Here is a 12,999-nt window from a genome sequence, read left to right on the forward strand (position 1 = left end):
ATTAAGACAACACCTCAAAAGTACCATTATTACAACTTGTGATTGGGTAATTTCCTGTAATAGCTTTCATGTACAACCATATCTGGTGTAATATCAGCCAATGAAGCACAACCTATGATAAAACTTTATAAAACTACATAATGTTTCTACCACAGTTGGACTATTATATTTTGAGGATGCGCATTTTATTTTGCATATCTTGAAAACAATCGACATCCATTTAAGAGTGTTGTGTGAGGTTATATCAAAACTACTAAACAGTCTAATTTATTCCATTATTTTTGCTGCTGTGGGTTTTTATACATGCATGTTGGTTACCAGATTTTGCTGAGATGATTTTCTGGTGCTATGAATAAAGAACAAATCAGATTTGAGGGGAATAGCGGTTCAAATAGCAGTGTTCTATTCAAATGGTAGCCGAATCGCCATTTTGTGTAAAGGATGCACAAAAAAGCAATTCGCGGGACATGCATGACAGGGAAAATCTGACAACTTGAATATTCTCAACATGCAAAATTGTGGATTATTCCATAGAATTCTATTTTCTCTCCCTTGTTAATTATTTGTATTCTGTCGTCTTGCTACAAAAAAACATTTGTTGCTTTAAACACGCAGGATAGCAAATGCGATATATTTTATTAATTTTGTTTATTTTTGCATAATAAAAATTTTGTGGTCTTTAAAAAATTTGTGCTTATTTATGATTTATTTAAAGAGTTGTGCATGTAGGATTTACACAGGGTTAGCAATTACCTGCAAGAAGCATAGTTCTTTCAAATTCAGCCTTCAACAATTGCAAAACTTTTTTTACACCAGCTTCACCCTTAAATATAAAAAATACACATTTACAAATAATTTAACTTTTAAACCGGTACTTCAGATGCTAAAAATGATTTTAAATGCAGAGAAGCTGCGTAACAGACCCAGCTAAAATAGTACCCACGTTCACTTAAAATTGTTTTATTCACAGTAAAATTCTAACATATACCTGAAAAATTGTTGATTTAGAATACAGGGTTCTGTAAATGAATATAAACGACTATGTGAGGAAAAACGAATCCTTGTGTATTCTCAACACATTTGTTAAAACAAATTTTTGCTTACATTCCGCCTTAGTAGATTTTAGTGCAATTGCTTCTAAGCTGTTTCTCATAAAATAAAATTGTTGCTGTTTTAAATACTGCAATGTTAAGCTTTCTTAAATTCATTTCTTTCTTAACACAAAAATACTTTGTTACACAATTTTAAAATCTAATTTTTACAACGTAAATACATGTAAGGTACTCCGTAGCTAGTATTTTTCCAATTTTTGTGACACATTTACACAGTACATCCATTATAAATAAACATACATTGTATGAAAGTCCATGTAAAACAGGTCTTCCAATAAACACTGCTTTCGCACCCAACGCTAATGCTTTAAAAACATCAGTTCCTTTACGTACACCACCATCTAGATATACTTCCATCTTCCCATCAACAGCTTGTACTACTTCTGCAAGTGCTTCAATCTACAAAAACAGAATGGAATTTATTTACTATAATAAGGTCTAACCATAAGTTAATTGAATTTTAAATTTTTTTTATGAAATGAAGGTGTGCTATAAATAGCCGTGCAAAATGCAAATTTAAAAAGAAATATATAAATGTAGCACACCCGAAAGAAAGCTTAAAACACTTGACATGCTTTTTGCTGCACATGTGCCAAACTCTTCCTGAAAAAGCCTGTTTATTTTTATTTGCAAAATATTTTGTTACTAATAGGAAAATTGTGGTTAAAAAGTTTTTTTTCCCAAAATTATAACATATGGGTTTTAAACTTGCAGCTATTGCTTGTGGCAAATGCATAGTGACCACAAAAAATAATTCCAGGACATTACAGGAAAGTTTCTTGCTTCCTACAAAAAAGTGTTAAGTAAGAAAAAATGGCGTTAAACTAAACTGAACAGATACCGTGGAGGAAACTCCATCTAATTGTCTACCACCATGATTGGAAACAATAATTCCTTGAACATCATGCTATAAAGCTTCTAATGCATCTTCTCTTGTAAGAATACCTTTTAGTATGATTGGTAGTTTGGTCACTGTTCTCAACCAATCAATATCCTTCCAACCAGTAGCTTTTTTGATTCTAGTATTGTGTATTTTAACCTTTCCTTCTTCATTGAAATCCGAGTATCTGGATATATTTCTTAAAACTGCAAAATTTATATCCTTGGGAAGATGTACGCCATACGTTTCTTGAACTCTTCGATAGCCAACACATGGTGTATCAACTGTTAAAGCAATTGCTTTGAAGCCTGCTTTTTCTCCTCTTCTAATTAAACTAATTATGAAGTCTTCATCGTTAAAAATATATAACTGCATCCAGTATATTGCATTGGGAGACGTCCCAACAAGTTCTTCGTAGTTTGTTGTACTATAGGTACTTACAGTCATACAAGTACCAAATGTTTCGACAGCTAAATTAAAATACATAAAACAATTTTAAAATATGCTAGAGAACAACTTTTGTTACTTTAGGTGCAAATACCATTGTAAGGTAATAAAATATGTGAGAGTGAATTATCAAAATTTGGTGTCCTGATTTTATTAAAGTAAAATGCTAAACATGTTTTGTAGCATTGCTTATTTTCTTTATTTGTTCACATCACATTATTTAGTTTTATTAGCAATTTAGCTATTCACCTCCAGCAGTTGCTCTTTCACCATCAGGGTGTGCAAGTTTCTGCATTGCTGTTGGTGCCACACATATGGGCATACTTATTTTTTGATCTTGGATGGCACAAGTTGTATCTATTTTATCAATACCACGTAACAGGCGTGGTTGTATACGATACCTGAAGCCATAATAAAAAGCTGGACTGTGTGCTTTGTGCAATCAAGTTGCACAGTATAGGTCCTAATGGCAAGAAATAGATCGAAAGCATGTACCTAAACCTTGCATGTGCATAAAAAGAGTTTTTACATAAGTCAAAACTGACAAATTTTTTAGCTTTTTTCTGCACTTCTTAAAACCTGTTCTACATATTTTTTTCATTTAAAATAATGACACAAGAATTAATAATAGAGAAAAATTAATTTCATAAAAATAACTAATTTGTTAATTGGAATTTAAAAACACAATCAAGAAAATAAATTACATGGATTTTTCTTGAATTACAGGAAAATTGTCTCTGTGCGCCAGTCTAAAATTTAGTATAAGCTAGATATTTGAAATCTTGACATTTTTGGCACAGCGTAACCGAAATGGTCAAATGATCCAAATTATTGAAACAAAATTATTACTATGCACACACCAACCTACTAAATGCATTCAAGTTCTCACTCATTGTTTGTTCATTATCAGACCCAGATTCATAGTAATTACAGGCATTCTCCGTCATTCGTTTTGATGCTATCGTTTTTAAATCAACAAGACAAACAGGATCTTTTCTATCCATTTTTCTAAATCTGAATAACAATAATTAAATAATTTTAAAAGGTTTTGTGGCACCAAGAATAAACATCAGAAAAAACTAATAATCCAATCCTCCGTAAAGAAAGAGAAAAAAATCTGTATTTTTGAACTGTTAAGACTCATTTTACCCACGAATCCGCCATTATTGGGTCGGAAAAACAAATTTTAAAAAAACTGACTTTATAACATTTAAGGGGCAATTGTTCTCATCTTTGTGAAAAAAAATCAGAATTAACTATTGATCCAATCCTGAAAAATGTCCTAATGATCATTTTTGCTCATTTTGTTCACTAAGATTTGTTTTTAGAAAACTGACTTTGGCACATTTGAGAGTCTATTGTTCCCTGTCTTTGTGCAAAATATCAGAAAAAAACTAATGATCCAATCCTGAGAAATGAAAATTTTTTTCCACCATTTAGGCTCATTTTGCACGCATAAATGACATTTCCTTAACTTTTAGCTCTTAAAAAGCAAAAAAATAAAACAAAACATTAAAAGAATATTGTTACAACTTCTTACTTGCTATGTAGATGTTTAGTAAAAATAACTTTAATGTTTAATACATATGTTAGGACACATAAATATGATATAAATAAAAATAATACCAAGTTAATACAGTTTGCATTTTTTCTTGCTAAATCAATACATGACAATTACAAAAAGTGCAAAGATACAGAAGAGTGCTAAACTATCTAAAATAACAGTAAGTTACGATTGGCATATATCACTGATACTGGTCTTGTTAGCTGTAATTATTTATGCAACGACACTGCATATAATTAAATTGTTCCAAGTGTTAGCAAAAATCACCAAAAAAATAAAGAAATTTAAACATAGTGTACAAATAATCATTTTATAAATGAAATTACAAGAATGTAACAAGAACAATTTATAACAAACATTTTTTTACAGAAGATTCTAAAGACAAATCAGTGTATATCTTATATACATAAAATGTCCATACTATCAAAACTTACACATCACTGCATGTTTTCTGCTATGAATTATTTTGCTTTTAAATTTAACCTTTGTTTTGAAACACCTTGTGTTAATCAACAAAACTTTCTGTATCTTTGTAATAACTTTCATGAAATAGTTAACACCATTTTCCATGCCAGCATGGATAACGATGGTTCATAGCAGAAGGGAATTTTAAAACAAGAAATAAATAGATAACGACAAGAAGAATGTATTTATCTAAAGTCAATCAGACGCCACTTTAACAGTACGATATTACAACTTGTGATTGGGTAATTTCCAGTAATAGCTTTCATGTACAACCATATCTGGTGTAATATCAGCCAACGAAGCACAACCTGTCAGAAAAAGTAAGAATAATTCGACAGGAGGTAGGATTCTATTATGACAGAAAATGAAGCATCATAGACTGTGTAGTCTATGATATTATTTAACACAAACTACAATTACTCAATCTAGCAGAAAATGCAACATAATATTTTCAGTTTGAATGATTGTACCTATGTAGAGAGTGTGATTGGAAGTGTATTTAGTTCGTAAAAAATTTTTTTAAATACTACAAAGCTCTGGCTACAAGACTTGTAAATAGATCCTGACAATTTTAAAAGGTCAAAAGAAGTTATCAATGGCAACAGGCTTTTTTTACGAGTTGTTAATAACTTCAAGATACGCTTTCGTCATACCAGTGAAAAGAAGAACAATAATTTTTAAGACTTGTCAAATCCTATTTATTTCCATTGGCAACATGTTTTAGCATGTTTTAAAAATTGTCAATAACAAGTTGATTAATGACTATAAAAAAACTCATGTAAGTGGCCTTTAGAATCAAGGTAGATAAGGATTTAAAACGAGTTATGGCATAACCCTATAAAGTTTCATATAGAAAAATATTAATATCATCATCTCTTATTCGTTAAGGTTTATTCTGGTAACAAAATTGTAAAACACAAAAAATGTCATTTCCTGTGTTTCCATTTCTATGTTATGGCTTAATAGTGTTTTTCCTGCAATGGAAATTGTCTTACACAAACCATATAGATCTGAGTAAAGCAAAAGGTTTAAACATAAATGTTAAACATTTAACCTGCAAGTAACATGGCTTTTTCAAGCTCTTCCTGAAGAAGTTCCAACACTTTCTTCACACCCTTTTCACCCTGTATTAAAAAGTGTTAAACAGTTACACTTTGTGTACCAAATATTGCTAACAAATGGACCACTACCAAAAAAAAAAAAAAAATTAAAAAGTTAGCAAGCTTTGCCATGAAATTATGGATCTTGTTTTTAGATTCACGATTTGGATTAATTCAACATAACTCATGTTATACTAAAGGGAGATTTTCACGAAGCGAACTGAACGGCGAATTCGCTTTTTAATTTTCATGACAAAATAAATTAGACGCCAAATTCATTGTTTACATTGGTTAACCGCGTTCTGATTGGTCTAAAACTAGCAGCAAAACCTTTAGCCGCAAAAAAGTAGGAATTGTTTCTACTCTTCAGCGAAGTGAATTTTTTGATGCAAAATCATAACAAACAAAACCCGCATGCTCAGATACAATTCGCCGTCGAAATTGCTGCTCAATTCGCTTCGTGAAAATACCCCTTAACACAAGCGCACATCACTTAAAAGAAGGTACACACATTATAGGATAGTCCATATAGAGCTGGTCTTCCAATAAACACTGCTTTAGCACCAAGTGCTAACGCTTTAAAAACATCAGTTCCTTTACGTATGCCACCATCAAGATACACTTCCATTTTTCCATCAACAGCTTGTACTACTTCTGGAAGTGCTTCAATCTAAAAAAATAATGTGTTGCCTGTTATTCAACAAGCACCAGTATTTATTATACACATCTATGTCTAACAGCTAGTAACATTGTTTGACATGAATTTAAATCTGTGTTGTTTCTCTGGCAACAAATAACTTGTTTTGTACAGTAGAACATTTGTGGTGTAAAGATTAATATAGTAAAACAGTGTTATGTCAAGATTATTTTAGTGAGACATGTGTTGCGCAAAGGTTAATATAGTAAAATACATGGTGTAAAAATTAAATTGGCGGAACATTTGTTGAGTAAAGATTATTATATCATGGACCAACTTTTGTGGAGAGTTTCATATAAGCTCCTTGGCGAACAAGCAAACAGTGCACATAAATATCACAGGTCATTTATGCTTACAACAAATGACTTTAACCTTTAAGCTTTTTTCTTCACATTCTTAACAACTTTCATTTATGACAAACTTTCATGATTCACAAAATAAGAAAATGAGAAGAAATCTTTTCTAGGCATGAGCTTGATGTTGGGTATCTTTGACATTTTAACAATGGTATGTTAAAATTGTTGCAACAAAAATAGTTATATCATTAGTGGCATAAATGAGAGAACTAAGAATTCTTTTAATTATTTTGTGTAGGCTATTAGATTGCCACATGTGGTGTGCATACTCGTCAATGTGCATGAGTTCAAACATATTGACGAGACTTATTGAAGTTAGAAAGCATGCAAAATTTAGTGAGACCTTTATTACAAAGAACACTGTATTTTTTTCAGATGTTTTCTGATAACATAAAAAATAACAAGAACAACTTTTCCAGTTTTTAAATGTCTGTCTAAAGTAAGACATCGCATGGTTTTAATGCTTATTTCAAATAAAAACTAAAAACAGATATACATACATTTTCACATAAAAAATTAAATTATGTGCCCACGGTTGTAGTAAAAGTTTGTTCAAATCCTTTTGTTTTATAGAAAATGTCCATATTACTAAGCAGCTAAAACAAACAAAAAATCTTTTTTTAAATATTAGACATTTATTACGTTGGTTACAAAACCATTTACTCACAGATGTACTCACTAAGAAAGCATTGTCCCCTTTCTCCTTTATTTATTTATTTATTTATTTAAAAATATTTATACAGGATGAGGACTTCAGTAATTTGCAAATATATACATAAATACAAAAAAACTGCTATCAATGTTCGTCCTGTCTGAGAATAAAAATGGAAAAAAGCAGTAAAAACAGTAAAATCGATAAAAACAAACAAAAAATTGATCAAATAGAAATGCAACAATATGCCTTTTTTTCAGCCTAACCTTGTTTCTATGGTGTCAAGGCGTGCAATTCTTAATTCTTCAATTACTGTGTCTACAATGGAAGAGGGTATTACGAGAAGCATATTTTTCCTTTTATTTTCATATAAAGCACGCAGTTAATATTCTTTTATTGCAAAGAAGAAAAATAATTTCTCTCACTAGAAAAAAATGTTTAAATAAATTTGTTCTCTTGTGTTGTTTTGAAAGTTATTATTATACATTATACAGCAAGTTATACTTGTGCTGCTTTGAAATTTATACAGCAAGATATTCTCCTCACTTAAAATAATAAAAAAAACAGAAATTATTTTTATAAACAATTTTAGTGTTCTTTTGTTTTTTGCACAGAATCTTTGTCAATATTAAAAAGTCTTTCGCAGCATTACAATTGTATATTGAAAAATCATAACAGAGGAGGGTGTTACGATAAGCGTATTCTACCTTGTTTTTATAATTTGTCCAAAATAGTATTGATTGTTATAGTAAAGTCTTGCAGTAATCAGTTTTAGTTAGCAATTTCCAAAGATATATAATAATCAAAACAAAGGAGGGTGTTCCGGCAATAATAATCTGTCTTGCTTTTCCATTGCATTAAACTAAGCGGAAGTAAAATTTTTAAAAATAATAAATAAAAAGCGCATCACACATTTAAGTTTCAGCGCAACTAACTACCATGAACGAAGAATCATCTGCAAGTGGCCTTATGATGTTGATATTTTGGTTAAAAAGATGGAAGTAACAATCATAAGGAAACATAAAACAGTTTTTTCTTTGTAAATTACATTGATGTTCATAGCATGACACAATTTAGGAGAAACTTATTTGAAGAATAGTGATCCATAAAAACATGTGTCCTACCGTGGAGGGAACTCCATCTAACTGTCTGCCACCATGATTGGAAACAATAATTCCTTGAACATCATGCTTTAAAGCTTCTAATGCATCTTCTCTTGTGAGAATACCTTTCAGCAATATTGGTAGTTTGGTGACTGTCCTCAACCAATCAACATCATCCCAACCTAATGCACGTTCCATGTTTTTGCTGCAGTAAGCCATTAATCCTGAACCACCCTTGCTGCTGACATCAGAAATTCCAGGAACACCTTTAAAGTTAGCTAGCTCCAAATCAGAAGGAAGCGAAAATTTGTGCCTCTCATCTGCTAATCTTTTGCCCAGCTCTGGAGTATCAACTGTAAGAACAATAGCAGTGAAGCCAGCTTTTTCAGCCCTTCTGATCAAATCTACTGACAGTTGTTTTTTCTTGTAAACATAAAGCTGCATCCACAAGTGACAGTTTGGAGCAGCCTTTGCAATTTCCTCATATGATGTGGTACTAAGGGTACTGACACCCATACATGTACCAAAGCTTTCAGCAGCTAAAATGTCAAATAAGGATTATATTATACCAACAAGAAAAATTGTTCTTGCCAAACCTTTTAATTGTCAAACCCCATTCGACACACTCACTTAATGTAAGGTACTTTCAAAAAAAAGAAAAAAATCTGAAATGAAAAATACAAGGTTGACTTCACGCTTTGATAACTCCCATCAAACATTTTTTTCTTTGAAAGCATAATGGTCAGATTGCTCTTATTCAGACCAGGACCTGCTTGCAAAATATTGCATAAATTTCAGATCATATTTAAAATCATTTGTGGTGGCACATACAAAGAGGAGTGAAAAAACATACCAGCATAGGAAGTAATTTAAATAAAACTTCCATAAATGATTCATGATTAAAACAGAAAGAAAACAATATCATTACAAGAACACAAAACAAACAAAAATCTAGGCATCTGGTGGACTATGGAATAATCATACTAAAATCATTGTTCCAAAATCCCTAATGAAGACATACTAAGCACATTACCAGAAAACTGCAATTTTTAATTTCTTAGTAGACGGAAAACAACACAGAAAGAAAGTAATAAATCAATACACACTGTAAACTGGAAATTGTTAGTTTTAAGGACCATGTTGAAAAAGTTGGAAATTTTAAAAACTTTGCAATGCAGAGAAAAAAATTAATTTGAGGTCAACAACAACAAAATTTAATAAAAGGAAACCTGATTAAAACAATTATACATCACAAAGCTTAAAAAAAGTTTTTAATTTCATATTTTTTGCCATACCGAAAAATAATAACTTATGCTTATCAAATTAAAAAGATAATATAGAAGAAAAATAAATAAAATAAAAGGATGAGTGAAAAAGCTGTCAGACGTTTTAAAATTTTTTTTTCTCGTCTTACTTTTACTAGCCTACATATTTTTTGTTCTGCAGAAAACATAAAAAATAACTGCACCAGTGCAGTAACTAAGAAAAAAATATATATATAAATAACTAAACTCAAACCCACCAAGAGCTGTTCCAATTTCACCTATAGGATGTGCCATTTTCTGCATTGCTGAAGGCGCAATGCATATTGGAATTTTAAATTGCTTGTTTTGTGTGTGGCAGGTCATGTCAACTTGGTTGAGACCTCGCAATAATCGAGGTCGTATTCTTAACCTATATAAATGTAAAGCAATAATTAAGCTATCAAACATAAAGCAGCTATGGTATTATTTCTGGAATTCCAATTAAGCAGTACAGGGAACCGTTTGAACAAAATATTCTTTAACATACCGATCAAATGCTTTACAATTTTCAGATAATGTTTGCTCACCATCTGCTCCAGATACATAATAATTCAGAGCATTTCTTGTCAAATTTTTTCTAGCAATTGCTTCAATGTCAGCAACGCAAACTGGTTTTTCGAAACTCATTTTTCTTTCTTTTAACAAATAATAAATAACGTTAGTTAAGTACAAACACAACAGCACATCGGAAATTTGCCATTCATGATTTATAAAAATTATATACACAGTTACTTACCACACGAAACAACAGGATATAAATAATTTTATTGAAAAAATATTAGATTTTTCATAATACCACACTTGCCTTAAAATGCCAGCACTTTTCATGGCGTAGTGGTTTTTGTAGTTCTTGGTTAAATATATTTAGCATCATTCCAAAATTAAACGGTTATATTCAACATTTAAGAAAAACTGAATGCCATACTTTCAAAATAAAAATCAATAGCATAGTAATAACTCGCATACATTTAGGGTGACACACACACTTTTTTTAGAATAAGCAAAAACGTATGATTTCATTTATTATTCTAAATTTACAATTATAAACAATATACACACCCATTTGCTCTCTTTGTGAAAAAAAGTGCTTTCGGCACTTAAAATACAAAATGCAACACATTTTTATTGACCTAAGTTAATTGGTTTTTAAAGGAAATTTTGTAACATTTTATTGGGAATTTCCTTTTAAAAATGATATGGGCACTCTAAATTATTATAATTTGGGTACACAATTTTCTAATGATAAGCCTGACTATTTTGAAGTACGACACTGGTGGTGCACTTCTTAGTTTCTTGTGCTTAGGGTTTTATAACACAGCATTGATTTAAGGATTGATGACATCATTTTTAAACAAAGTATATAACGAAGCATTCAAACAAACCATAGGCATTTTGGGCACATTTTGCTGTCATGTTTGTGAACTTTGCTAATATTGAAAATTTCCATGACAGCAAATTTCCTACCTTATTCATATTTTAAAGTTGAGTCTTTATAAAACGAAGGTAAAATTTTGCCAAAATAAGTAACTTTTGGGGCTGTTTATGAAATATAGTAGAATGGTGGTTCAGGTGCACAAAAGTGAATTTTCTAATGACTAGATCATTAGAAACTAGCACTTCTGTTGTCTTCTCCTTTCAACTTACTCAACCAGCTCATTTTGGTTTTTTAGCTTCCTTATAAACAATACAAATTTTTTTCCGAAACAAATGTATTTTCGTATGTTCAGCAGCAGAAACAAAAATGTATATTCTCTAAAACAAGCATGGCTGACATCATTAGTCAATGTTAGAAGCAAAATCTACATAAATACACAGTACACCACAAGGTGGCAGTTTCAGAGATATTATATAGCTTATAGATATATAACAAATAATAATAACACACATCACAATGGTAAAATAACATGCAACCACCAAGCAATTATCAGCAGAAATCGAAAGAAGATCACTAGAATATCCTTAGTGTTGATCTCCCTGACCATTAACTTTTCTAAAGAAAATCGATCTGTCAACATTCTTTAGCAATGTGATAAGGCTTTCGGTCTTGTTGAGAAATTGAATGCAATGCACTCCCGAAACTATGATTTCGTAATTAAGGCGTACCTTATTTATATTACTTCTCTGTTTACTCTATGGTAAATTAACTGGTTTAACATTATGCAATACTAAACTCAAAGATTTAAAACGCAATGCAAGGAACCAATTTAATTAACATTGAAACTAATTGGTTTAATACAAAGTCAAAGAACTGATTAAATTGACGTTGTTGCAAGTCCTTTTAATTGTTGATTTCAAAATTTATTAATGTGTAACATAAATGTAAATTGTAAAACTAATAACAACAAGTAAAATATCTTTTAAGACTAATTTCAAAAATTTAGAAAAATCTTTTGATTTCATGGTCTTAATGGTCATACTTAGTACTAAAGAACAATGGCAATACCATTGTTCTTTTAGCAAAATAGGATCTTTTTAATTCTGGTTATTCTGTATATGGATATACATTCTAGTCCGAGGGATTGAACCGAAATTTAGCAGAACCTTAAAACAAAAAAGTAACAAGATCAAACTCTGAGAAAATTGCCAATTATTACCACAGCTGATGCTCTGTTCAGATTTGAAAGCTTGGTAGTGAAACCTACAAAACACTTTTTTGACGATTTAAAGTTAGTGATTGCTAAAGTTGATAAAATGTGCAAAGATGAAATTCTTTTGCTTGTTAAATTTAAATTTCCACTTCTCATCACTTCCAGTGCCACCAATGTCGAGCGCGGTTTCTCAGCCCAAAACTTGATTTACACGAAACAAAGATTGATGCGACAGATTGACTGTCACATCAATTGATAGACTGATCTAACTGATATTGGTTGGCCCCTAAAAGTTTTCAGAAAAGGAGTACAAGGCTTTGGTCGGGAGATATTAAATGAATGGAAAAAGCATATTGACCCTTGAACTAATTAAATTTATTTTTTGTTTCTACTTATTATCTAGTATTTACTAGAGAAAAACATTTTCTAAATTATCATAGTTAAGACAAATATTGAAGTGCAAGATTTTTTCCATATTACATGGAAACAAGTGATTTTCACTTGTTTCCATGTAATATGGAAAGTGGAGTCTTCTTTATTTACAAATACTGACAGTTGTGTTCTCAGAATGTTGTGACTTGAATCTCTTCACCCCCTAGCTGTTCTTTGTGTATTTTAAGATGAGCATAATGCAGCATGATAATCGAATTTGAAACTTGAAGCAGGAGATGTTAATCTTCCATTCTAGGCTATTAAAGAATCGATTGGTGGTAGGGTTTAATTGTGTTGCA

The 12,999-nt window shown here is 30.8% G+C and overlaps 1 protein-coding gene and 1 pseudogene across 2 annotated transcripts; both read right to left on the reverse strand.

Annotated features, from left to right (window-relative positions):
* Positions 1 to 12: 12 nt before the first annotated feature.
* On the reverse strand, positions 13 to 10,414 carry LOC130656629 (uncharacterized). Of its 2 annotated transcripts, none has more exons than XM_057459521.1 (6): positions 10,168 to 10,414; positions 9,899 to 10,050; positions 8,398 to 8,915; positions 6,080 to 6,238; positions 5,523 to 5,592; positions 13 to 112 (listed from the first exon to the last, which is right to left on the reverse strand). In XM_057459521.1, exons 1-6 carry the CDS (start codon positions 10,305 to 10,307, stop codon positions 30 to 32), a joined length of 1,122 nt encoding a protein of 373 aa, XP_057315504.1. In that variant the 5' UTR covers positions 10,308 to 10,414; the 3' UTR covers positions 13 to 29. The 2 variants fall into 2 exon arrangements, with proteins under 2 accessions (XP_057315504.1, XP_057315503.1); XM_057459520.1 differs by lacking the exon at positions 13 to 112 and adding an exon at positions 3,457 to 4,776 and having other exon boundaries at positions 10,168 to 10,396.
* LOC130656631 (uncharacterized) lies at positions 122 to 3,290 on the reverse strand (annotated as a pseudogene).
* Positions 10,415 to 12,999: the final 2,585 nt, after the last annotated feature.

The sequence above is a fragment of the Hydractinia symbiolongicarpus genome, chromosome 9, assembly GCF_029227915.1.
Source record: "Hydractinia symbiolongicarpus strain clone_291-10 chromosome 9, HSymV2.1, whole genome shotgun sequence".
Classification (NCBI taxonomy): domain Eukaryota; kingdom Metazoa; phylum Cnidaria; class Hydrozoa; order Anthoathecata; family Hydractiniidae; genus Hydractinia; species Hydractinia symbiolongicarpus.